The sequence below is a fragment of the Miscanthus floridulus genome, chromosome 3, assembly GCF_019320115.1.
Source record: "Miscanthus floridulus cultivar M001 chromosome 3, ASM1932011v1, whole genome shotgun sequence".
NCBI classification, from domain to species: Eukaryota; Viridiplantae; Streptophyta; class Magnoliopsida; order Poales; family Poaceae; genus Miscanthus; species Miscanthus floridulus.
The window spans coordinates 136,718,827-136,746,351 of NC_089582.1; the positions used below are offsets into that span (position 1 = coordinate 136,718,827).

Genomic DNA, 27,525 nt, shown 5'->3' on the forward strand with positions numbered 1-27,525 from the left:
GTGGAAGGGTAATTCGGTAATTCACAGCACCATCGCGGGCCCCGTCCGGCACGTCGGATATTGGAGTGTTTTGCTTACCGTTGCAGTTGCAGATCGCCTCGCAGATCCTTCGTATTACCCGACCTGATTAGTGGGGTCTACACTTCTGGGGCCCACGAGTCGGTGGCTCAGGCGTGGCCGCGTGGGACTGTCACTGGATAGGGCGGGTAAGCTGGGTCTCGTCTTTTTTTTCAGTCGCTGCACAGCAGTGGCAGAGTGGAAGGACGGGCGCTGACGAGACGAGCACGATCACACAAAGTGACTTTGACAACCGGCGGTATATTCGGTTGGCCGGTTCGTATCATTGCTGGTTCGTAAAAAAGTATTGTCAGTTGATTTGTGTGAGAGAAAAAATACTATTTCGGTTGAAAATTTACGATCGTTTACGACCAGCCACAGCCAAACGAACAGGCTGTGGGAAAGGTAGAGCCGGAGGAGGTAATTGGAAATTTGCCCTCACGGCAAGTGGGCTTCGTCCAAATGCCATTAAGTTTATGGGCTTTGCTGAAATGCTTTTACGAAACGAGTCCAACACGTTATAATGTCATTTTGAGATTTAAGTCCACTTTTAATATTTTTCACCCAAGATTTTAGCCTGAACCGATCATTTTGCCCCTGAGCTCATTGACCCCTGCCCTCTCATCTCTGCCCCTCTCGTTCTCTCGCTCGCGGGAAAAGCAGAGCGCCGCCGCCCCAGCCCGCCCCCACCCTCGCGCCGCGCCCCCAGGCGAAGGAGGCCCCAGCCAAGTCGCCCGTCCGCGCCAGGCCGCCGTTGCCCGACCGCGCGTCACCAGGCGCATCGCGCCTCCCTGCGTCCCGTAGTCCAAGACGCGTGCCAGCCTTCGAAGCCTCAGCTGCCGCGCCAACTCCAGGCGAGTGCCGCCGCTGCCCCGATGCGTCTACGCTAGCCCACCGTCGCCGTCACGAGCAGGTCCCCGCTCTCCCCGTCGCTGGATCTACGGCTGCTGGTCCTGCCCGTCCAGGTGCTCTTCCCCAGGCCACCGCCGCACACACCAGGCTATGGGTGAGGGTTCGTCTAGTTCGTCGTTCATCCCAACAGCTACCGTTTCTCTGTATCCACTTGGCCCTAGTGGGATCCCCCTAATTCCATGCCCAGAATGTGGTGATAAAGTAGTGGAATGCAAATCCTGAAAGAACAACAGCAGAATTTTCTTCAAATGCGTAAACTACAATGAATTTGTGAGTATATATTGCTCTGTTGTTTATTGTCATATACAACTGGATGAACTAGGTACTGTGTCAAGGTTTGGATAAATAAATTGTGTTATGTAATGTCATTTCTACAGGCAGTAAAGAAATGTCCATTCTTTAGGTGGTTGGAAGAGTATAAGAAAGTAGACTTAAAGAAGCTTAAAGAAGATTTGCTAGCTGCAGTGCCATTAGAAGGTCATGGTGAAACTAAATGTCATGAAGAAATGAAGCTTAAAAGCAGGATTTTTATGAAGATAGGATCTATCTCAAGATGAACAAGCTTATCGATCTGGTCCAGTTGTTGGTGGTGCTATGTTTAGTCATGACTGTCATAGTTCTTTTAGGTGTGGCATTGCTTATTAGCAAGTGAAGCAAGATAGTGTTTTAAAACTGTGTTGTATCAGTACTGATTAGTTAGCTTTTGCTGCTAGTTGGATGCCAATATGCACAGATGATTTTGTGAACTGCCTATTCATCTGTGATCAATTGGCAACACTAGTTTCAGCTTGTGGCACTAGTTTGATTATTGCAATTAGTGATTGGCCTGGGGAAGAGCACCCGGACTGACAGAACCAGTGATGGGGAGAGCGGGGACCTGCTCGTGGCGGCGCCGGCGGGCTAGCGTAGATGCGTCGGGGCGGCGGCGGCGGCGCCCACCTGGAGTTGGCGCGGTGGTTGAGGCTTCAGAGGCGGGCTCGCGTCTTGGACTGAGGGACGCAGGGAGATGTTGCGCACCTGGTGACGCGCGGTCGGGCGATGGCGGCCTGGCGCGGACGGGCGGCTTGGCTGGGGCCGCCTTCGCCTGGGGTAGGGAGCCGTCTTGGGGTCGGATGGCGGCGGCGAGGCTCGGCCCAGGGGCGCGGCGCGGGGGTGGGGGCGGCCTGGGGCGGCGACGCTATGCCTTTCCCGCGAGCAAGAGAACGAGAGGGGTAGAGATGAGAGGGCAGGGGTCAATGAGTTCAGGGGCAAAATGGTCATTTCAGGCTAAAATTTTGGATATAAATCTTAAAATGACATTATAACGTGTTGAACCCGTTTTATAAAAGCATTTCAGCGAAGCCCACAAACTTGATAGTATTTAGACGAAACCCACTTGCCATGAGGGCAAATTTCCAATTTTCTCGGAGAGGGAGATAGATGCCTGTGGGTCCGCTTTGAAAGCCGAACTTGCGTGGCTTTTCATTTCTGCCTCCATGCTCCAGCACAGTTTCAGCAAAATTTTATGCAGATCAGAAAGTTCTCACTTTCAGAGGCCTCTTTATAATTAGGGAGACAAAATGGCATCATGTTTTTCATGCACACAAGTTATGTGTCAGATCTGCAAGTACTACAAGCCATGTCAACTGCAAGTAGAGAATATTATTCGTTTGATTGTCAGATGTGCAAGCTTCGCAAAGTTTTGGCTTTCCCAACTAAATAGCAACAGTAGCAAGTAAAAAAGTAATATTCCTATATGAGACAGACTGGATGGCAGAGGATATAAAACATTCAACAAGTCAGGAATAAGCACAGCTAAAAGCAAATAAGAGTGCAAGGTACATGTAGCAGGACATGAGGGCAATTATAATTTGACCGGCGCCTCACAGCCTTGAAAGAGAACTCGACTACATCAGTTACACCTCCAAAACCCACGGCTGTGGACGAGGAAACAAGAAAATGACTAGAGTTACATCTCCGTCTCATGGGAGTTGAGGGACCGGTTTCCATGGCGTGCATCACCAGCACAACACTTTTGAGGGAGATGAGTCTATGGTTGCGGAGGGCGATAGCCGGATCCCAGATAGTTTGCATAGCTGCTGGAAGCAGCCGGCCCAGATGTGCCGGTGAAACCTGCATAGGTGCTTGCAGCTGGTGCTCCTGGGCCACCATACGCAACTTTATAGGGGCTTGAATTGTATGATGCTGCCACGGACCCTGGGGTGTACTGGAATGGTTTTGGGGCGCTGAACGGTTCACCGTAAGAAGAAAACGCACCAGCTTCATATACTGGGGCTGGTGGTGGGTGGTGGTACCGGTCAGCAGCTCCATATCTATCAGGAAGAGGGGCACGGGAGGGCATTGGAGCAGGGCCACGGGAGGGCATTGGAGCAGGAGCACGCTGCCAGTTAAAGCCCGGAAATGGAGGCCTGCGAGCAGCTGAACCAACAGAACCAGCAGGTCTCCTAGGAAATGAAATGCCAGGGCCTCGAGGCTTCTTTGCATAAGTACGGCCAGCATCAGTTGATGGCCTTTTCTCACCCTTGGGCTTAAGCTCATAAACACGCTTTTGGAGAGGTCCAAGAGAACACTCCTTCTGAAGCTTATACTCTTCGATACACTTTATCACAGCCCTCAAAGCAAGTAGCTCCCTAGATTTTGGGTCATCCTGAAAATTGGATTCATCGAGTCATAAGACAAACATGTAAAGTTATAATATAACAAACAATAGAAGTGAAACAAAAAGGATTGCAAATCGAATGTGAAACTACCATAGCACATGATTTAATATAAGAAAGGAGTTATTTCACATCAGCAGTTCAGCACTAATAACATTGTGGCCATTATCCCACAATGCATAAGGCAATGGTGAGATACAGCCGAAGCGCCTAACAAAACATATACAGTAATATTCACAGACAGCACACCAAGCATTATAGACTGAGAGCAATATACTGTTTCCCTAGAAAATTCTGGTGGTGAAGGTAAAATAGATTCCAAGAAATTAAAGATGGCCTCTTAATGTCAGTCTTATCAAACTTCTCAATAGTTCCTTCCTAGTTTGAAGTAATAGGAATTGGTATTATCCAAATTTTGCTCTCTTGAACCAGTTGACAGGCTGAGGAACTCATATCCAATTAATACCCGTACCCTAGATAGGATCTTTTTTCCATTCTTTATTTAGTAAAAAACTAGTTCTCTAAATTATATATTGAAATAAACCAAATTATATCCACAAAAAAGGGTTAAAAAGTTTAATTAGATCTACCTCGGATTTTTCAGACCTCTTTAAGACGACCAAAAGATGAAATAAAAAATAGCTTCATAAAAAATGAAGCTTTTATTTTACAGTACTATACTAGACAATGAAACAGTTCTGTCAATGAAGCAATATCAACCGATGAACTATGCATGCCACTAGACAGCCTCATCAATCAAGATCACAAAAAAGGATAAAATCAACAAACCTTTAACGAGGCCGCAGTTGCATCCCCATTATTTTCAATTGTATTCTTTAGTTCCTCAACATATGTCTTCAGCAGAGGTGCAGGGGGGAATGTCTCTGAAAGCCCGAAAGCTTGTACAAAATGAACTGCATCAATTTGCCTGTGCCGCTTAACCAACTCCTCAATGATACCTAGAAACATAAAATGTCAATAGAAAAACTTAAAACACTAATTTCATGCAGGCACTCAATGTTTTGCACTTGAACAAAACAGTAAGGAAGTTTTAGTTCCCTAGATGGTTTGGGGGCTTAGTGACAATGAACAGCAGCAGCCTGACAAATGAAGGGATTAGAACGCCTTGTGGCATTCTGGGTGGATACCAACCTGGCATTTTCTCATTAAGACCAAGAGAGCGACAGCACACAGCAGTCTGCTTGCGACGAGAGACAGCAACTACGATCTTGCATAGTTCATCTTCGTCAAGCACCGAATCAACATTAAAAGTTGTAAGTAGCTGCAGGAAAGCCTGTGCCTCCAATGAATAGCCATTAGAAGCATCCAGGTCAACCTCAGCTAACTTACTCTTCCACTCTTCGGCAATTGCCTTGGCTTGCTCCTTAATTTCAGAGCTCCAAGGGTCGTTGCCACCAGGCTCCGTCGTCCCTAGTGCAGGTGCTATAGCTTCCATTAAAACAATGCAGCTCTTGCGCTGGACCTCAAGAGCGTTATGTTTACTCCCAGGTGAATTAGTTTGGTCTGGTGGGAAGAAACCCTCCAGGGAATTAAGTACAAAGCGGGCAGGATCAGTTGCACATTTTAGTGCAACAGAAAGTTCATCACGAAGGCTAGCGAGTTTTCTAGAATTTTCTGAAAGAAATTTCAGAAGGCCTTTGGTGTCCATCTGCTCACATAGTTGCTTCAATACAGGACGCGGCTTAGTCTCAACAGGTGAAGCTTCAGATGCCTCGCCCAACCCACTAGCAGGGGTATTCTCCTCTGAAGCACGAGATGCATTGTTGTCATTGATTGAGGTACTTACCTTTTTGTCTTTGCTTCCACTTGCATCAAGTATCTCAGCAAGCTCCACCTTATATTTTTGCCGAACCTCTGCTAGAGAAGAGACGGCAGCATCCCTTAGCTCCTGAAGCTGATTCAGGGAGGCACGCTCTTTTGTAGAAACATTAGCCTCTTTCTCTGCAATCAACCTACGAGCTTCAGCTTTCTTTTCTTCTAGTGCCTTCTGCTTCTCTACCAGTTCATCAAACTTGCTTCTGTACAACTTATCAAGGCTGAGGAAATGCCCTTTGATATCTTCCCATTGCATGCCATTTTGCAATTGCAGAGATGCTTCGGTGTGGGATTTCAACTTTCCAAATACTTCAGCAAGCTGTTCCAGTAATGGCATTGCAGATTCAGAACCACCAGAATTGTTCAAAGTCGCTTCCATAGCCATTTTGCAACAAAACCAATAATAATCTGTAGGGACACAGGGTAATGTACTGTCAGTTGAAGAACAGGAATTGAAAGAGAACAGGTACAGGTTATGTAAATTTCCACGACACAGCAAGCAAAAAATCAAATAAAGAAAAACGATGTAAAACCTATAAAGCTAACCAGAGCAGAACAATGGACGCTGTTTGCCTTCTTGTTAGGGGGAAAATAGTTCTTTGTTAATTCACTGAATAAAGCATGATAACTCTCCAAGTGAACGAAGATAGAATTCACATAAATTACACTGGTGTGTTTGCTGAATTTCTCAGTTTGGCAGTGAACGAAAAGAAGACCAACCTTACAGACTAGCAAGTGTAATCTATAAAATCCCCCTTCACACCAAGGCCCTGTTTTTTCTACTTATAACCGGATTCCCGCTGAAAAAAAAAAGCGAGAATCCCACCAAAAGCTTCGATAATTTTTTATTCTTCTGACCGCCGCTTCAGAACTTTGAACTAGCATGATCGAGAATCGAAAAATCCCCACGCTACGGCGATTATGAGCAGCAACAAAAAGGGCCCCCAAAAATATGTTTTACTGGGCGGTTAATTTGCCATCCACTGCTAATGCTAAGAGCAAAAAATAATATTATTTGCTAGTAGATGCTGACCTATGTTTTTCTCCTTCATGCTGTAGTAAATTTGCAATTCAGAATTTCTTGTGCCTAAGTTCTTTGAGTACTGCCAAGCCGATTGTTCAAAACAGCTAGATTTGACTGATCCAGGATTGATTTTGGGTTTGGTTGAGTTAAACAATATTATTATCCAATAACAAAGCAAATCAGAAACAGACCATTTTGTGATCAGATTTTGTTGTGGTAGTATACTAACACGTAAGTAACATCTGTTCAGTCAACCCACCTTGTAGTGATCACACGAAATCAGCCTCACAATCAGCCTAGTCACTGGATTTCTACTTTCTATAGTACATATTTTGAAACATATCATTTTATGTCTGTGGGCTGCAAAGGTATCCCTATTCACAAACCACCTCATCAGCAGTCAAGTGTACCCAGTATATATAATTAGTAGACCAGTTCAAAATTGCTTTTTTTTCACGAGAATGTGCAAGAGAAGTGTGCGTCAATACGGTAAGCAAGAAAATTAGAGATTTGCAACCAAATACGTATACTTTTTTTTCACACAAAAAAAAGACAACCCGAGACAGCACACTTATGGAATTCATCAGGGATTGGGTCAAAATTGTAAAGCAGAGTGAGGAAAAAACAGAGCACAAGGGGGGAGGGAATCATCTGCTACTGCGCGAGCACGAGAGCAGCTGCGGGCATGCTGCCTCGCGCGAGGAGGGTCCAGGGCAGAGATGGATGGGGAGAAAGAGGTGGAGGTACCTGCAGGGCGCCGCCGCGCCTGGGACGGAGGAGGGGGGACCGCTGAATCCCTTCGCCGGTGGTGCGCCACCGGTCGCCGTCGCCCGCGTGCCGCTTCTAGGGTTAGCCGGTAGGGAGAGGTCGAGAGCCGAGAGAAGACTCGACGAGAAGGGACAGCGTTGGTCGATTGGGGCGGGATCGGGAGATGGCTTTGGTTGGCGACTGGGGAATCAGGTTGGGTGGGAGTTCTGGGCCGGCTGTTGACCCAGTTTCGCGAGCCTCATGTGTTGGGCTGGGCCGTTATTCTTTACTTTTTGTGGTTCTGCCAGACGAAATGAAAGGAAAAATCTTTCTAAGTCGTTCGATTCTCCGGATCATGAATAAAACCATTTTTTCATACCTCGCTTTTTAAGTTTTTTTAATAGCAAACGTGTCCATAGTTTACATGGAACGTGTAGTTTATTGCACAATCACTTATTTGGAGCTCAGAAATTTATTATTCAACTCTCATGATATGTTCAAGAATGCGTGGCTACAACTACACTCTTATTTTATATTTTTCTTCTCACCTCTACTTCCTTTTCTCTTCACGTCAATTTATTTAATACATTATACTTGGACCGGGAAACCAAATACACTTCCGTACAGAACAATCTGTCCAACTGGATATAATATATTAGGTATAGATACTTAAGAGTATAGGGTGGGACACGAGGGTAATTTGGGAAGAAAAAAGAAACAGGACAAAAGAAGGGCAGTTTGAAAAATAAAAAACGGTTAAAATAAATGCTTCCCTCTTTAGTATCAGATAGAAATTTGTAAACCAATTTGCAAGTTTGTCTAATGTGACACTACATCAATCATGCTACGTAGCACCACTTTAACTAAGAAGGGTAAATAGGACTGCATTGATAAATCAAAGTTAATATATTTTGTAAGCCGATTTGCTTCATATACTATTAATTGGTGCCACTTACGTCATGCTCGCTTGTTGGTTTCAATTAGGGCTTATCAGTCAACCAACAGTGTTTTTCTCTCACAACAAACCAGCACCAGCCGAGCTTATCAGACCAAAAACCAACCAGCGAACAGGGCGTTAGATGGTTGATATGGTGCTACGTTGGGAAAAAATCTCATCATGTTAAAATTTAAGATGGGACAAAAATATGTTTTATAGACGAAAGAGAAAAAATGAACGACCCTTTAAAATTGAGGGGTCCAGGACTTTTTTTTAAGCCAAAATCCAACGAGACGCAACGGCAGCCGAGGAAGTCCATTTTCTCTAGCTTAGGGCATGTTTGATCAGTTTTGGATTTTTAAAAACTAGTTTTTGCCTCTAGTTTCTAAAATCTAGATTCTAAGAAAAATTAGTAGGGTGTTTGGATCCCTTAGTTTTTAAGAATCTGACTTCATTTATTGCTCTATAGGTCACAAAAACTAGTAAAAGCTGGGTATCAACAGCGTCCTAGTTTTTAAGGGCGTACCCAGTGCAGAGAGCTCCCACTCTGTACAGGGTCTGGGGAAGGGTGTCAGTGGCAAGCCTTACCCTCGCCTGTGCAATGCGAGGAGACCGCGACTCAAACCCGGGACCTTCCGGTCACAAGCAGTAAGACTCTACCGCTTGCACCAGACCCGCCCTTCAGCGTCCTAGTTTTTAAGAATCTGATAAAAACTGACAGTAAAAACTGAGGGTGTTTGGATCCCACCTAGTTTCTAAAAGTCAGATTCTTAAAAACTGGTAAAAACTTGAGAAATCCAAACAGGGCCTTAGTGCCTTAGTGGCCCATTTGTGCAGGTCCTCAGAAAGGACCTACATGGGCAAAAGGTCCACATTACCTCTCTCAACTTTTGTGAAAGTCTACTTTTCCTCCCTGAACTTTAAAACCGGCTACACCACCTCCCTGGACTTTTAAAACCATTCGTTTTACCTCTCTAACCAGATATAAGCAGTTTACAAAGGCGGTTTTGTCTTTTTCTTTTTTATTTATTTCGACTAAATCTTTGAAGAATCATAGTAAATCACAAAAAAATCATAAAATTGAAAATCCAATTTTGTTGGACTCCACGTGATTAGATTTACACAGTGAATATATAATATGGTATGTTTTAGTACAAAATTTTTGCTATAGCTTTAGATCTATGCTTTTCTGTAATTAATTCATAGCTGCAGCTTGTATGGTCCAATTGTGGTGAAATTTTTATGGTGAGCTAATTATTGTATGCTTGAATTGTAGTAAAAATTTGATACCCATTGGATCATGTATAACTTAGTTATAGATTTATAAACTTTTTAACAAGCATAAACCTAAATAAATTTGTAGAATGGAGAGAGGAACTTTATAATCAAAGAAACAAATAAAACTACTCTGAAAATATTTTTAAGTAAAAAAACAAATTAATGAAAAAAGCTAGGGACCCATACTACTTGCGGGAACAACCTTACTAATTAAAAAAAGACTTTTGCTATTTATCTGTTGACAGATTTTCTTGATACCAAATCTGCCAAATTTCTATACGTTTGATTGTGCTTTAGGATTTATGCTACAACTGTCACTTTAACGGGTCTTTTATAAAAATCTGACAGATTTAATCACATAAAATCTGTCGACAGATAACTAACACTAAAAAAATCTAAATGCTATAACTAGAAAAAAAATAGCAAGTAGTCCCTCCGTCCAGAAAAAAAACATACTACGGAGGGAGTACATGCATCATCTTGCCAGTAAAAAAATAAAAAAAATTAATGAATGACTGGGCTCAACGGAGTGAAATTGGCAAGCACGTGCTAGTGGTTATGAGAGTTGCACATCATGTCTCAGTTGTAGCACGCTAATCCAAGAAACCTACTTTAACAAGGTAACAGAGGTTATGAGAGTTGCAGATCATGTCTCAGTTGTATCACGCTCATCCAAGAAACCTACTTCAAAAATCATTTCTCTAAGCCTGTGATGTACACCAGCTGTCCAATAAGCAGCAATAACGCAAGACACATCTAAAGAACATCATTTTCAGCAGCGAAAATAACCATGCATATAGGATCCCAATCCCAAAACTTGATGGGGGCTAAGCTAACCATCAAAACGACTTAGAACCTCAACAGATCCATGGAGTCTACTTATCGCAAGCAGGTCATTCACATCTGAAAAGCGCCATCCAGAACCGAGATCCTATACAGAGAAGGGAGCGTCGCGGGATAGTTACCAGACGCGGGAGCCAGGGCCGTAGTTCTTAGGGTGGGAGTTCCAGACATTGGAGTGGCCCATCGCGTCGTGCTCTTTGCACCTCCTCCTCTTCCTTCCTTCACCACGGCGGCGGCGGCGGCAGGTGGAGAGGAGACTATATAGTGGGGTGGGACGCGCGGAACCCTAGCTCTGTGACCTGGGCCTTGGACCTGGCCTTTGCTGAATAGGAACGTGGGCCTCTCTGGGCTATATCAACTGGTGGTTCTCCCGGTCGACCTGGCTTGCTTAGTCTCCCTGGGCCGCGCTCAGTTATGGGCCTGGCTCAGTTATGGGCCCTGGGCCTGGGCCGTGCTGGCCTTTCAGCCGGCCCAAAAGTAGGCACGATGTGCCCGCGCACACATAGAAGTAGGAAACCCTAGCTCAGGTCATCTTGCTCTCAGACGTCGCCAACCTCCCCCTCCGATACCTAAGCGGCGGCGCACGCGGCCTTCAAGCGGCGGCGCGGAATCCCCAAGAGCGAGGCTAGGGATGCTGCCCTCAAGCGGCGGTGAAGGCCCCTCCTCTAACCCTCAAGCGGCAGCGGCGCCCCATTCTCCGGTCCTCAAGCAGCGGCGGCACCCCATCCTAGCCCTCAAGCAGTGGCGGTGCGTGGCCGCCAAATGGCGACGTCGTTCCCTCCCCCGCCCCAAGCGACGACGCGAGGTTCCTAGGGGCGAGGCTACGGCGGCGGCTCTCGGTTCCCAGGGGCGAGGCTAGGGCTGCCCGGGCTGCGGATGAAGGTCGGCGGCGGATCCGGCTCCCTTGCTTAGTCTCCACCTCGTTTGGGGGCTACTGTGGCGGATCTGGGTACTCCTTCGTCTGCCTACTTTTTAACAAGTAGAGATGTTCTGGTTTGTAGTCTCCCTTGCTTAGTCTCCACCTCGTTTGTAGTAAAAATTTGATACTCATTGGATCATGTATAACTTAGTTATAGATTTATAAACTTTTTAACAAGCATAAACCTAAATAAATTTGTAGAATGGAGAGAGGAACTTTATAATCAAAGAAACAAATAAAACTACTCTAAAAATATTTTTAAGTAAAAAACAAATTAATGAAAAAAGCTAGGGGCCTGTAATACTTGCGGGAACAACCTTACTGATTAAAAAAAGATTTTTGCTATTTATCTGTTGACAGATTTTCTTGATACCAAATCTGCTAAATTTCTATACGTTTGATTGTGCTTTAGGATTTGTGCTACAACTATCACTTTAACGGGTCTTTTATAAAAATCTAACAGATTTGATCACATAAAATCTGTCACAGATAACTCGACACTAAAAAAAAATCTAAATGCTATAACTAGAAAAAGCTAACAAGTACTTCATCCGTCCAGAAAAAAAAAAGTACTACGGAGGGAGTACATGCATCATCTTGCCAGTAAAAAATAAAAAAATTAATGAATGAATGGGATCTCGAATGTTCTAATAAGTAAATAAAGTAACATTAGATATCGTACTACTAGCATTACGGCGAAGCCTGTTTACGAGATGCGTATTTCATGATGGAGCTATGGAAGCACCCGAATTTTCTAGCTCTGCCGACGAGCACCAGTACCACGGGGCACGTGGACATTTTTTTTGTGCTTCGGGGACAGCAGCGCCTGCGTACACGCGCTCCTGCGTCCTGTCGAGCTAGCACACCGGCTCGTCGACTCAAACCGGGTACCGCACGTCTGCTCCTAGTGCAAAGTCGCCAAGCTCGATACAAGTAGCTTTTGTTGATTGGTCGTTGGTTAGCAAAGCAGTCTTAAATTTTGACCCGTTTCCAGGAGACAAATAAGCCTACAGCAATCGCTTGGACGTCACTGGTAGTACGTGCATGCAAAAGAAGTCAACAACAGGACCTGACACAGTTGCGTTCACAGGCTTATCCCGATGGCAACCTGACAACGGCGAACATCCACGTCGCCCACGTTTGACTGTTCATTTCCTAGGCCATGGATCATAGATGGAGCCAATAATTGCCCGGATGATCCGAACGAATGCCGCACCAGTTGTCTGTTTCTCCGACCCCGACATTTGTGCACGTTTCATGGCCGCATCGGACAGCGGTACGGAGTACCACGCGCGCACACACGCAGCTCGGATATCGCTTGGCAAGACGACAAGCACACCACGGGCCAGCCGACAAAGAGCGTACTGTACTCCTACTGGCCAACGGTCAAAAGGCGGCAGCGTCGCGGCGGGCACACGGCACGGCCGTCGCGGTCATACAATATCGATCACGGGTCTCAAGATCTCCTGTACACTACTCCAGCGCAAAACTTGGCAGCGGCTGCACGCGTCTACAAAAACAAGTACGCCACGGCGCGCTGGGGTGCGGACGCAGGAAAGCGGCGCCCGGGCCTCCGGCAGGGAGACCCGCATCTGTGTCTCGGCCGGGCGGGCGGGTGGCGATTCCGACGGCCACCGAGTTCCCAGCCGCCTGCCCCGCCCCCGCCTCGCCGGACGGGTCGAAAGGCAGGCTCGAGCGCTTCCCACACGTTGACCGGCCGCGGGCTGCCGCTATTGCGGACGCTGGCCACTCGCAGTCCGACGCGGCCAAGACCCGCGATTCGCGCGTGATCCGCACTGCATTTCGCGGGGTTGACCTGACCCCCCAGCCTCTGGCTTGTGCCTTGTGACCCGGCCGGGGATAGAAACCGTGGTGCCCTTTTGGCAACTTGTGCTGTGGGGGGATGAATGCTTCGCACTACTGCAGCCTGTGCATTGCAGGCAGGACTGTGCTCCGCAGTACGAAGAGGAAGCGCACAAGGCGACGAGCGGATCTTCATCACCCGTACGCACCACATCGCCCGACGCGTCGCCTAGTGCGCGCGCGGAAAGTCTCGGGGGATCCGGCAACACTGACGACGATGTGGATGGCTGACAGATTGACAGGCAACGCACGCAGAGACGCAGAGTCAAATGCTCATCAGAGGGCGTGTCTTGCACTGGGCACGACACGACAGATATCCGCCGTCCAAGTCTCTCTTCCAAATCGTCAACGGAGTGAAATTGGCAAGCACGTCCCGTCACGGGCTCACTGCGACGCGATTGCAAAGAGCAGGATCGGACACGTCGGCCCCGATCGCATTCACGTGACTCGGGTTACTGTGAGCCAATAGTACGGTTCGGAGACGTCTTCGGAAAGACTTTTCGCGATGCAAAACTCGCAAGCCGGCCGTTAAATACCTTTCTAGGAGGGCAAATGATCTCGCTTTTGACTTTTGTGGACGGATGGAAAGTGGGCATGAAGAAATGCAGAGGTACAGTTCATCGAGGAAAGTGGCCATTGTGCCATGTTCGGCTGATGTTAAAGTCGGCCGAAGCTGATTTATTGTTAGAGAAAAAGACTATAGATTGTAGCTGATAAGCCGACTGATAAGTTCAAGCGAACAGACCCGTCCGGTCCGCGGCGACAATGACCAGACGATCGAGCAGCGTGTAGGATCGTGCGCCGGTCCGCCCATAATTCAGCAGTACATCGTGCTTGAAAAGGTTGTCACTGATTAGTTTACTAGGTAGCATGCTCGTGCGTTGCTACATGATAGCTAACAATTTATACTAAAAACACATGGATCACACAATAAGATAACGATACTGTAAAAATTAAATATCAACGTTAAAGTTATAGTTAATCCAAAAAGCAAAGTTTGTGAAATTAACAGTCACGGAGAGCGCGGCGTCACAGGCTTACAACTCTACTTTATAAATCTTTCTGTGATGCGCCTAAGATAATGTTTTATATCGGCAGGAAGAAATCTCCGATATCCATTTTTTTCGTGCGCCAATAAATCCACGAATAAGTTCCGCCGCATCTCCATACCATCCTGTACATGGGCTCGAGTATATATGTCAATATTAGTGCCTGTCACATGGGTAATACTGCGTCTCTTAAAAAATCTTCCACAAAAATTTAAAACAAAGTGTTATACTAATCGTATAAATATGTGTGACTTTTGGTGTATTCCACGTAGATATACTGTAGAATAAGTCGCTCAGCTAGCAGCACCTATGGTTGACTAAATAAAAAATTAACTGTGACGGTGAGGACAGCGGCGAGAAGATTTTTTTTTTCAGCAATAGTATTATGTGTTTATAATTTTATTTCAGGCTATTCAATTAACTTGAAGTGATGCATACAAGCAAAGATAGGAAGCAATACCTGAACTTATAATGCCTGATTAGCTGAATATCAAGATGCCCGTGTAAAGAAAATTAGTTAACTAACGCTTAGCACTACCTATTCTCCCCTGCAACATCACCACCCCGCCCAGCCTTGCCTCGTCTCTGCCCGCGACATCGCCCGGCCTTGTCTCTCCCCGTCCGTCCTCACCTCGTGCTGAACTGCTGCTACTGCTTCGTTATAGTTTCATAAATCAATGATGAATCATTCGAAGACCAAATAAATTAATGGGAATGCAGGGAAGGTAAATAGGCGAGGTAGCTGACTAACCTGGAACCAAGTAAATCACTGAATTAGGTTCTTGTGCTCACTTTTTCTAAAGAGGAATGAAACGAGATAAAGCTCATATTAAATATGAGGTTAAAAGCATCTTTACATATCATTGGCATTGAGATACAGTTTATTACTTTTGTTGATCACTTGTCACTTGTTCTATCATTTGCAAATCGAAACCCTTGATCAACAAACAGCAGGGCACTATTCTACCTGTAGCAAAGTAAAAGACCATAAAGTCGCTGAACTGATGAGCTGTGAACCAAGTTCTAATTTGATAACAAGAATACTAATAACGCTGATAAATTTTGCTAAAGTAGCACTGGCCATGTCATCTCTATCCTACAACATATTCATTATGCCCAAATTTGATGGTGTCCTATTTGAGCATCAGTTGACTCCAAAAACACAAACGAAACGAGCGTAAGTATGTGTGATTTTGAGAATAAAGGGTGGCTCTGTCCTCACTAACCTCATTAGCTTTTGGTTGATTTAGGGACCTATATTCTCTCATATGCCCTCTCCCGGTCCTCTTGAGCCATCTTAAGTTGATGTGTTTTGTATCATGAAAAGTCAAATGTGCTTTACAACAGATCTCTGCAAGAATAAATTGATTTTAGATCTATATGAAGTCTGGGCAATAAGGGGGAAATCACTTGAGTAAGGGAACTGTCACTTGAATAAACGTGTACCAAATGCGGAACCTCGCCGTCGTTGTGCCGCCGCTGCGGCAAGCGAGGAGGGGATCTGCGCGCAGGACGTGCCAGACTCCCCTGTGGGCTCGCGGAGGGCTGAAAGGGCGCGTTAGTGACGGTGGCCGGGGTTCCCAGTGAGGTGGCGGCCAAGTTCTTGGTGGAGAAGGCTGTGGCCGGTGAGGTGGCGTCAATGGACGTAAATCAGCCGAGGATCGACAGCGGCCGAGGAGCGACAACGCGGAGCGATGCCGCTAGGAGATATGAGATGATGCGAGGACGAGCCATGTCTCGGGGGAAAGTGAGGGCGGGGACTCGGGACGGGATTGGTACGGAAATATTGCCTTCCTTTTTTACAGAGCCCGGGCCGAGGCATCCTGCTGCGACAGGCAGGACGATGAACCCACGTTAAAATATCGCACCAAAAAGTATCCACGTTTTGTTTTTTTAGTTGAAGGAGATTAATCATCCATCAACGTCGTCGCACGAGAGGTCACAGGGTCATAATACTGCCAGACACTCGCGTGGCGTCACACCATCGGCTACCTAAAAGACTGAAATCAATCGCGCCGATTGCGTGCGAGACGGCTTCCCCAGCTGACAAGTCACGCACAGCGCTAGATCAGATGCTGTTGAGCTATGGCAGTCGACAAGCACTGCGTTTGTATGGTGAAGCCAATGATGTGCCGAGTTCTAAGGGTGTTTGGTTCATACCTACGTACACTCCACTCCACTTTATTTTACTTAGGATTGATTAAGGTGGTAAGTGTTTGGTTGAAAATTAAATTTAGATAAGATTATTTTAGACTCCATAGTATTATGGAGTATGACGAGATTTTCTTTATAAGCATGAAAAAGTGTGGCTTTCAATTTTCGAGCTACATTTATGGTTAGCCGCCATTATCTAAAGTTAACTGTGGAAAACATGGCTGAAGGCGTTAACTGAATTCTGTCGCCTGAAATGGAAATGTCTGAAGGCTAAAGAACCGTGGGAACTGGGAAGTTACTATCGCCTTTGAGTCGGCAAAGTGCCGATGCTTTCACAAGCTCGTAGAGTAGCCGGTTTTAGTAATCAGGGTACTGCAGCGAGATCTTCTGCTGGCACAGACGCACAGCTCGTACAGATTTGGATGAACGTTAAATTAGCCGCGTGATCCGTACTACTAAGTGATACGGACAATGGTGCCGTTAGAAACACCTCTAGTCTGAGTGCTTGTTTAGTTTCCAAAAAGTTTTTTAAAAAATGTTACAGTAGCCATCACATCGAATCTTACGATACGTGCATGGAGCATTAAATGTAGACGAAAAAAAACTAATTACACAGTTTGGTTGGAAATCGCGAGACGAACGTTTTGATCCTAATTAGTCCATAATTAAACACTAACTGCCAAGTAAAAACGAAAGTGCTATAGTAGCCAAATTTCCAAAATTCGCGAAGTAAACACGCATTTACATATGCGTCGACTGTTGCTTCAGCTGATCAGGTCAGCTTTCGAGTGATTCCAATTTCCAACTCTCATCACATCAACTGACAGTACTTAAAATTCCAAAATTAACAAATATTTAAGTTCACTGGCATTCTACGTCTGCGATACGCAGCAGATGATTTCCCACTCTAATAGTTAATTAAGCGCGCCGGAGCCGGACACGCCTCGCCGGCCTGCCTGTCTAGTCGGAGTGGGAGCGCTGGCCGGGGGTCCAGTGCGGCAGCGCCGGGCTGAAGTGGGTGGACACGACGCGGGAGTCCAGGAGCTCGATGATGGGCGGGAACGTCACGCACCGGGGCACCTTGTACTGGTTGATCGACGCGCCGCGGGAGATGGCGTAGTCCATGAGCTCCTCGAAGGTGCCCGGCCGGACCACCCGGATCTCCAGCGGGCCGATGGAGCCGTCCGCCACGCGGCTCTGCCTGTACACCGTGTTCATCGCCTCCTCCATCTCGAGGCAGCACCTGTCCAGCGTCTCCTTGTCCACCGCGGCGTTGGCGCCGGTGCCGGACGCGGGGCCCTTGGTCAGGAGCTCCCAGTAGATGACGTAGTGGCCGGGGATCCTCTTGGTGTAGGCCTGGCTGGTGTACTCCACCACGGCGGCGCCGTGCGGGCGGAGCAGCGCGGACGCGCGCTCCACGGCGCGCTGCAGCTCGGCCTCGTCCGTCTTGTCGGACTCGATGGACAGCAGCACGTTCTTGCGGCGCACGAACCGGAACTGCGGCGCGGTGTTGTGGAAGCCCGTGACCTGGAGCACGTCGCCGACGCGGTACCGGTTCAGCCCCGCGTACGTGGTGATCACCAGTTCGTACTCGCGCCCGACCTCCACGCGGGCGAGGTCCACCAGCTGGCTCGCGTCGCCGTCGCCCGACGCCGCGGCGTCCATGGGCAGGAACTCGAAGTAGCACATGTTGGGCATCAGGGTGTAGGACACCTCCGAGGGGTCGCACATGGGGCGGAGGTTCAGCCCGAAGTAGCACTCCGACGACGCGTACATGGTGCACGCCATCGGGAGGCCGCCGCTGTAGTACTTGAGGGTCGGGATGTACTGCGCCATGGCGCCGGTGACGATGACGTCCAGGTACTTGGCGTTGGGCCAAATGCGGGTGATGATGCCCGCCCAGTCGCCCTTGGAGCACTCGGAGCGGACCAGCTCGGCGAGCTCGGGGTCAGGGCGGAGGATACCGGCGACCGCCTCGCGCACCGACGGGTCGGTGACGCGCGGGGTGAGCGAACCGGCCTCGATGTCGTCCGCGAGCTGCTCCCAGTTGAGCTGGAGGAAGCGAATGGCGCGGAGGAGGCCCGACGCAAACACGGCTCCGACGCGCAGCACGTCCTGGCGCTGGCACAGCCCGCACACCATCTGCGCGTACATGCTCTGGAACGCGTCCACGCAGAGGATGGCCCCCGTGGGGCTCGTGTAGTTGTTGTTGGCGTCGAACGGCCGGTTCTTGAAGTGGTTGCTCTTGTAGTAGCTCGTCAGGACGGGCCTCGCCGCGAGGCCGCCCGGCGTCTTCGTCTCCGACTTGACGAAGAGGAAATGGAGAGCCTTCCCCTTGTCCATCCCAGGCACGTACCTGCACACAGTCATCCAAGGCCATCAATAACAGTACTTGCGCACGTGTGTGCTGTCAATAATTACTGGTACTGAAGTAGTAGCAGTAGAAAGCTTACATGTTCATGACGGGCATCTGGAGGCTGTAGAGCAGCTGGCGGCGGTTGAGCTCGTCCTCAATGGTGGGCATGAGCTTGCGCTCGCCGGCGGACGTGCCGGAGCTGGTGAGGAACTCGGAGACCGGGTGCCCCGACAGGATGGGCGAGCGGTCGCCGTCGGCAATGCGCCGGATGTACGGCTGCAGGTCCTCGTACGTCGCCATCGGCACCTTGGCGCGGAAGGTGGCGCGGTCCGAAGCGCTGGTGAGGCCGTACTTGGAGAGGTACTCGGTGTCGGCGTTGCGGGCGAGGATCTCCCCCAGCACGCGCTCCTGCACGGCGTCCACGTCGGAGGTCATCTCCTCGATGAACTGGAGCTTCTCAGCGTCGGCGTCCTTCACCACGGCCGCCGGCGGTGGCTGCGAGGCCGGGCTCCGGAGCGCCGCTCTGGTGGTCGACACTACTTCGGCCATCACCGCCATTGCCTCGATGGAACACTACTACTGCTTGTGAACGCTAGCTAGCAGCTGTGCAACCTGCCTGAGGGTGGTTTGGGACTCTGGAGGAGCGACGGCTGGAAGGCCAGGAGATGTTTTCTGCTGCTTGTTGTGTTGCCTGGTTTGGAATGGCTCGGGCATGGCGGGGTATTTATAGTGTGGGAGGCGAGCTCGCAGGTCGCGCAGCTCGGCGAGCCAGGAGCGAGGGCGTGGCGATGGCGCAGTGGGAGCGTGGGACGGGGAGAAGGACACGGGGTGACGTCGGGGCTGTCGCTCCACGGCGCAGCAGCGGTGGGACCCGGTGTCCCGTCCGGTGGTGGACAACCGCCCGGCAAGGTGGGGGCAGCCTGGACCGCCACGTCGGGCCCGCCGATGAGGCCATGGAAACGTGGCCGATGGGCCCTGCCCGTGTCGACTCCGCTGCCTTGAGCACGCCGTAGTCCCCCGAGCCCGACCGATGCAAATTTCCCTACAACTTGGTCGTGGATTTTGGCGCATGCAAAGCCGTGATACGCTTGCTGATTGATTTGTCCCATATTAATCATGATCCAATCCGTTACGAGTTGTTGTCAGCGCGAGGAATCGATCGGAAGCAATCGAGCGGAGACGCAAGCGCCGAATTTGGTGAGAGTTTTGAGCCCGAGTACCCGAATCGAACGCAACGTCTTCTCTTGCAGCTCAACGAACGAAGTCGCCGAATTGAACGCAAAATCTGCGTGGGCAGCCCGGTCGCCTGCCGGCTCTGTCTGGCCTGCTGGAACATGCGTGGTGTCGTCGAGCGGACCGTGCCTTATCCAAGACTTTTACCGGCGCCGGCCTTTGACACGTTGGCCTGCTTATAAGCTGTACTTTTTCAGCCAACGAATAATATTTTTCTTTCACAACAAATCAACTACTTTCAGCTATGATTTTTGAGCGAAGCTAACGAGGCAATTGTCAATCCGCTTTGGGCACGACACGGCCTATCGCATCGAATCAAACGGAACGGGGCGGCCGCGCCCCGCGCGCGCGCGCATCGGCAGACATCGGCACGTCAGCCGGCGGGCCATCGGCTTGGTTGGTTCGGGAAACGCGATGCCCGATTTCCCCTCCCGGGGACGCACAGCGGACGGTTACGTTGCGCGCGGGCGCCGCTAACCCTGCCGAGGCGGCGAGGTGCACTGAATGAATCGCCAGACGCGGTTGGGGAGGTTAGCGGCGGTCGAGCGGAACCAGTGGGCAGTGGGGCTTGCGGCGGTTGATTCGACTCGGTTACGGGCTGGCGGCCACATGAAGGGTAGGGGGTAGCCGGCAGCAAGTTGGAACATGCTCATCGGCATCGCCAGGGGTTGATCCGGTCCACGGCCGGGATAGATCATCATACAGTACTCCACTCCTACTAGCTAGATGCCTGCCTGGAGTGGACGGCATGGCGGAGATAAATATTCTTTGTGTTCTGTCAATCACTCGGCTCACGAACTCCCAGCGCGGGCCGCCTTGGCGCTGGGAGAATATACTAAGAAAGAGCGCAAATTCGAGGCTGCGAGAAGTGTGCAGATATCCGGCCGGGATACGGTTCGTGTCAGACGAAACTTCGAATCACCGGCCATGGCCTCAAAAATTTATTCCAACAAGCGGGGGAGGCGGCCGCTGCTCGTGCTGGTGCTCTCGCGTTCCCCAGCGCGACGCCGTCGGCCGACGCGGGCCGCCCGGTGGTGACTCGGACGTGCGATGCGACTGCCGCCCCCCGCCCGGATGCATGATTGGTCGGGGCCGGCGAGAGTGCGAGACTTGCGGCCAGCCGGCCATGCCATTGCCATGCCAGCCTTTGGGGCGGTGGCGCGCGACGAGGCGGACGCGTGACGCGTGCGTTGGTTGCGCGGCCGCGTACGCTGCGACCTGCTAGCCTTGCCAAGTTGCCAGTCAGTGTCCATTGTTCACCGGTCGCCGAGGCGGCCAAGCGTAGGCTGCCAAGCAGCTGGCGCGGGCCGTGAAAATCCGCACCTGTTTTTTGACACGCGGTCATCAGGAAAAGAAGCGCCGGCCAGCGCGTCCGAGGCCGTGAATGTACGTGCCCGGCGAGTACCGTGAAGCTTCGCTTTTGCGCGACAACGAGGGCGAAAAAGGCTGGCTGGGGTTTTTTCTGTCACGTGAACCAGAAGGGAACAAGACACTTGGATCTTGTTTAGATTGTAAGTTTTTTTACTCTCTCTTCATCACATTAAATCTTTGAACACATGTATAGAGTATTAAATATAGATAAAAAATAACTAATTATATAATTTGATTGTAAATTACGAGACGAATCTTTTGAGCCTAGTTAGACCATGATTGGATAATAATTGTCAAATACAAACAAAGTGCTACAGTACCAAATACTAATTCCTAACACCAATCTAAACCAGTCCTGGCCTTTTGTCTGATCCGCGCAAGCACGCGCCCGCCCGTGTCGAGAATTTCTAGGGGCGGCCACCCGTTCCTGATCATGACAGTCATTTCGATTATTCCCCGGTCGCCGTCGTCGTCGCCGTCGCCGTCGATTACTGTAAGCGTGTGAACTGTAAAGGCCTCGAGTCCTGAGTCGTCAGCCGTGTCTCGCAATTTGCATCCTCCCTGCTACTTGGACTTCTGTGACTGAAGCTGTTATTCTTTTTTGGGTACAAACTTGCAGCCTTACAGGTAGGATCATCTTCTAGCATAGAAAATGTAATCCACGCACCAGCAACGAAGCCACGGTTGTGGATGCGATTCGGTTGGGCTCGTATTTTTGGAGTATCATCAGCTGCTGCTTAACGTGCGCGTGGAAAAAAAATTGGAACAAAATCAGAGAACTAAAGCCATATATAGAGACAGATATAAGCTAAGGGAAATGGACCCTACTTTTTTACTTTCCAAAATTCCAAAGGAATCTATCTGGTGTCACTGTGTAGTACTCTTGTTTTGCATGGTTGATATCTGCATCTGGAGATGATGGTCCGCAGTCCGCACCGAAAGTTTTTTTTTTTCAATGAGCTAGTGACGTACGTAAAACGATCGAGTCACTTCCACCGCAATTCTTCAAGCACGCGTGTCTTACGCCGTTAATTAGCATCTTGTAAACCATCCTGATGTACAATGACTACTGGTGAGCGAAGTGTGAAGAAGTTTCATTCTATCCACGCAGCACCTTCCTTAATTGTCTTTGGATAGTCATCAGAATCCACTGATTTTATTCGATAGAGATCTCGAATGGAATCAGCTATTTAAATTCAAAGGAACACACAAGTTTTCTTTTGATTCGGTAGATCTTTTCTAAAGATCGAGAACGTAGACGTTTGACGCGCGTGTCCATGTACTATACGGCCGGTACGATGATCAACTTACGGAAGAGTACGTATGTATATATACTATATATACCACCATATATATGTGCAAAGAGTGCTAATGCATGCAATAGAACCTACTGGCAAAAGGATATTTGCTAAAATAAGCGGAACAATGTTCCATATCTACAAGTAAGTACGAATACGGAATGCTGTCATGCTGCGCTATATCTTGACTCTTCTAATTAAGTTTATTACTGTCACGAATGTGTTGTGGTGGCATTGTTCTCCAAAGCAAATAAACGACGACCGCGACCAAGTAAAACAAAAGTCTCTGCTTGCTGGCTGACCAGCAAGTCGCTAGCGTTGCAATGGGCAGGTGGCAAAGCATATAGATAGACGACACGAAGACGAACGACCAAGGTACACGGTGGAATTCATTTTCATGCATGTTATTAGAACTTAGGATCGACTAGTAGTAGATCTAGTGGGTGGTGTTTTTACATTTGGGATAAAGCATCCTAGAACATGAACTAAAACGAGAGAAAGAGAGAATATTTCGAGTGGGGAGGTGTTACCAACCATCAGCGGGCTTGGCGCTGGAGCTCGAGGTCACCATGGCAAAGGTGTAGTGGCGCGAATCGGTGGAGTTGCGGCGAGGTCCAGGAGCGATGGCTAGTGGACGCGAACGGTAGCGGTGCTTCCCGCCGCTGCTGCGCTCCCTTAGATCGGTTAGGGTTAGTGTCGGTGGGGTGCTTTCGTAACTGGTAAACCTCATACCGTGAGCCGCCGGCCCCCACCTCTTTATATAGCGTAGTGCAGCGGAGGCCCACCAACCATGATTGGGTTGGGCGCCCCCGGTCAGGGTGCGGATCAGGGCCCGTGAAGATCAATCTAACATTCTCCCCCTTGATCTCACATTTATTACTTAAACTTAAAATACTTATCTCTTTTCTCATTTCATTACAGATTAGCGCACAGAGCGTGTCTCGTCACAACAGTTAGTACCATTGGATTAACATCTATAATACACCTCTCTATTTTGAAACAGATTCTCAGCTAGGCCCTTATTGTCCAGGGATCATAGGCTTTCTCGTAAACCCATGCCGGCTAAGTGTTCTCTGAACACATTGGGCGGTAAGCCTTTAGTAAGCGGATCCACAAGTATTTTCTTTGTACTTATATGCTCAAGACTGATAGCATGATCCCCGACTTTGTCTTTCACAACATAAAACTTTATGTCAATGTATTTGACAGCATCACCTGACTTATTGTTGTGAGCATAACATACTACTGGCTCATTGTCGCAGTACAACTTGAGTGGCATATGAATGCCGTCGACCACTTTCAACCTGGGCATAAATTTCTTTAGCCAGTTCACCTGCCCCGTGGCCTCATAACATGCTACAAACTCGGCATACATCGTGGACGATACAGTGACGGTTTGCTTGGAGCTTTTCCACGATATAGCTCCCCCTTCGAGAGTAAATACATAGCCTGATGTGGATTTTGTATCATCTACATCTCCCGCAAAATCTAAATCTGAATAGCCCTCTATATGTAGGGAATCAGATCTTCTATACGTTAGCATGAGGCCTTTTGTGCCTTGCAAATAACGCAAAACTTTCTTTACCATTCTCCAGTGATCTATTCCTGAATTACTTTGATATTTGCCAAGTATTCCAGTAACAAAAGCTAAGTCAGGGCATATACATACTTAAGCATACTGTAAGCTTTCTACAGCTGAAGCATATGGAACCGCTTTCATTCGATCGATTTTATATTGGTTCTTAGGACATTGGAATTCCCCAAAACTATCGTTCTTGACTATAGGAGCAGGTGAAAGCTTACACGCATGCATACTGTATTTCTTTAGAACCTTTTCTAAGTATGCCTTTTGCGATAATCCTAAAACCCCATTTCTTCTATCTCGATGAATCTCTATTCCTAAAACGAACGAAGCTTCACCGAGATCTTTCATGTCAAAATTTGAGGACAAGAACTTCTTCATCTCCGGTAGTAGGTTAACATCACTACTAGCGAGTAAGATGCCATCCACATACAAGATTAGGAAAATGAATTTCCCATTCTTGAACTTTGTATAAACGCAATTGTCCTCCACACTATCTTTAAACCCAAACTTTTTTATCGTTCCATCAAACTTTAAATACCACTGTCTAGAGGCTTATTTTAATTCGTAAATGGATTTCTTCAGGCGGCATCCCATATGTTTATTTTCCTTTCATGACAAAACCTTTTGGTTGTGCCATGTAGACATTCTCATCTAAATCCCTATTAAGGAAAACCGTCTTTACATCCATCTGATGTAATTCTAAATCGTAATGTGCCACTAACGTCATTATAATTCTAAAAGAATCCTTACATAAGACTAGAGAAAATGCCTTGTTATAATCAATTCATTCTCTTTGCATGAAGCCTTTCGCCACAAGACACGCTTTAAATCTTTCTACATTCCCTTTGGAGTCATATTTAGTTTTATAGGCCCATTTATAGCCTACTATCATGGCTCCTTTAGGAATTCTTTCTAAATCCCAAACACCGTTGGTGCTCATTTATCTCATTTCATCTTGCATAGCTTCAAGCCACTTCAACGAGTGAGCGCTTCTCATGGCTTCTTCAAATGAGGTGGGATCACCTTCTATTTGAAATTCTTCACATTCATAGACTTCGCAGTCATCAGGAATGGCTGGTTTTCTGGCTCTTAGAGACCTTTTAGGGGCCTCATTAGTTGGCGCTTGTTCCATATGGGGCTGTTCTTCTTCTTCTTCTTCTTCATGTGCGACAACAGGCTCTATAGGATCCTGAAGGATAGGTTCCTCATGTTCATTTATTGTTGCTACAGGATAACTTACAATAGGTGTTGTCACTTCAGTGTACTGCACTGTTGGTGCAGCAGCAACAGTTAGCGAGAAATATGGCTCCTGAACCATCGGAGTGGACACATTGTAAGGTCGAGATGGCGACTAGAGAGGGGTGAATAGTCGTTACTAAATATTAATCGCGTCGGCTAACCGAAACAAGTGCGGAATTAAACTATCGGTCTAGCCAAGACTATACCCCTCTATCTATGTTCTTTAGCATCTTGCAAAGATCCTAATTATGCAACAAAGGTGTCGGACTAACTAGAGCTCACCTAACCAATTCTAGAAGTATGGTTACACAAACCTATGTCACTAGTATTTCAAGCAATGAGGGAGCTCCTACACATGCTAGTAAGCAAAAGCACAAAGCCAACTAAGCTCACTAGCAATGCTCAATAACAAGGCAACCAATGCCAAATTAGAGAGCGCAAATACTTAGCTACACAAACTAAGCAAAGTGACTAACAAGGTTACACAAACTAAATTAGCCACACAAGGGAGCTACTTCTATGCTACACAAGCAAGAAGGTAACTAGTGAGCTACACAAGCTAACTAATTACAAGAGCAACTACACAAGCACAATGTATATAAAAGTAATCACAAGCTTGTGTAAGGGGATTGCAAACCAATGGGAAGAACAAGGTTGACACGGTGATTTTCTCCCGAGGTTCACGTGCTTGCCAACACGCTACGTCCCCGTTGTGTCGACCGCTCACTTATTGGTTCGGCGGCTAATTGGCATCACCCGCCAAGCCCGCACGTCGGACACCGTAAGAACCTACCCCAAAAGTGAGGGTAGCTCAATGACACGCTCAACTAGAGTTGCTCTTTGCGGCTCCCGCGGGGCGAGCACAATGCCCCTCACAAAGCTCTTCTTCGGAGCACCGCACAAGCTTCTTGCGGGCTTCGACGGAGACCACCACCAAGCCGTCTAGGAGGTGGCAACCTCCAAAAGTAACAAGCACCACCGACTTGCAACTCGATCACCTAGTGCCACTCGATGCAACCTCACGACGCAATCGCACTAGAATCGTTCTCTCACACAATCAGATGATCACTATCAAGCATATATGAGATAGAGGCCTCCCAAGCACTCATAAACATGGACACAAAGTCTCCTGAGGTGCTTAGCATCTGCCATGACCGAGACACCCTTCTATTTATAGTCCCACGAGCTAAACTAGCCGTTACCCCTTCACTAGGCAAAACTCGGGACGACCAGACGCTCTGGTCAGATCGACCGGAAGCAAGACCCTAGCGTTCGATCGTGCGATGCACGCCATGTGTCCCCTCTCTTCAAATATTGAGTGCCTGATCCCAACGGTCAAGTGATGACTGGACGCGCTGCTGCAAAGTGATCGGACGCGGCAACCCCAGCGTCCGGTCATTTCCAGTAAGGTACCAGTCACGATCGGACACGTCCGGTCGATCATGATCGGACGCAGCATCAGCGTCCAGTCCTTCTCCACCTTCTCTGCGTCGCCTACGTCACCGTACGTCAGCCTGACCAGACATAGACCCTGAGCATCCGATCACTCTTCGCTCCAGTGTTCGGTCACAAGATCGAGACGCGTGTTCATTGCTGCCACTGACCGGACGCAGGACCCAGCGTCCGGTCACAGCATGACCAGCGTCCGGTGCACTCTGTGAGACCCTGTCTTTTTTGTATAGGGCACCGGTGGCACCGTTGAACTGTCCACACTCTATGGGCGGACACCCGCCTGTGAAGTTTCTAACCCTTCTCGCCTTCGTTTCATCGCTGAGTTGATCTACATCAACTCCAACTTCATCTCCTTTGTAAATGTGCCAACACCACCAAGTGTACACCACCATGTGTATGTGTGTTAGCTTTTCACAAACATTTTCCAAAGGATTAGTCACTCAACTTGCCACGCCACTTGATCCTAGCGATGATGCAAAGTTAGATCACTCGAGTGGTACTAGATGACCGATATGCAAACAAGTTTGCCCCTCTTGATAGTACGACTATCTATCCTAAACCCGGTTATAAACTTCTCTACACACCTATGATCGGTGAAATGAAATGCCCTAGGTTATACCTTTGCCTTGCGCATTCCATTCCATCTCCTCCAATGTCGATGCAACACATGCACCAACACGATCAACAATGATATGATCTACTTCATATCATCACG

The 27,525-nt window shown here is 48.2% G+C and overlaps 2 protein-coding genes and 1 long non-coding RNA gene across 4 annotated transcripts; all 3 read right to left on the reverse strand.

Moving 5' to 3' along the window:
* Positions 1 to 2,747: 2,747 nt before the first annotated feature.
* LOC136547106 (FRIGIDA-like protein 3) lies at positions 2,748 to 10,512 on the reverse strand. Of its 2 annotated transcripts, none has more exons than XM_066539076.1 (4): positions 10,414 to 10,512; positions 4,779 to 5,870; positions 4,416 to 4,585; positions 2,748 to 3,616 (listed from the first exon to the last, which is right to left on the reverse strand). In XM_066539076.1, the coding sequence occupies exons 1-4, from the start codon at positions 10,460 to 10,462 to the stop codon at positions 2,999 to 3,001; spliced, it is 1,929 nt and encodes a 642-aa protein (XP_066395173.1). In that variant the 5' UTR covers positions 10,463 to 10,512; the 3' UTR covers positions 2,748 to 2,998. The 2 variants fall into 2 exon arrangements, with proteins under 2 accessions (XP_066395173.1, XP_066395174.1); XM_066539077.1 differs by lacking the exon at positions 10,414 to 10,512 and adding an exon at positions 7,234 to 7,396.
* Positions 10,513 to 14,879: 4,367 nt separating this feature from the next.
* Positions 14,880 to 15,688, reverse strand: LOC136547107 (uncharacterized). Its single transcript, XR_010781481.1, has 3 exons — positions 15,569 to 15,688; positions 15,349 to 15,473; positions 14,880 to 15,089 (listed from the first exon to the last, which is right to left on the reverse strand). It is a non-coding gene; the product is annotated as an uncharacterized lncRNA (long non-coding RNA).
* Positions 15,689 to 16,962: 1,274 nt separating this feature from the next.
* LOC136542550 (indole-3-acetic acid-amido synthetase GH3.8) lies at positions 16,963 to 19,332 on the reverse strand. The gene is made up of 2 exons (XM_066535054.1): positions 18,730 to 19,332; positions 16,963 to 18,632 (listed from the first exon to the last, which is right to left on the reverse strand). The coding sequence occupies exons 1-2, from the start codon at positions 19,188 to 19,190 to the stop codon at positions 17,237 to 17,239; spliced, it is 1,857 nt and encodes a 618-aa protein (XP_066391151.1). The 5' UTR covers positions 19,191 to 19,332; the 3' UTR covers positions 16,963 to 17,236.
* Positions 19,333 to 27,525: the final 8,193 nt, after the last annotated feature.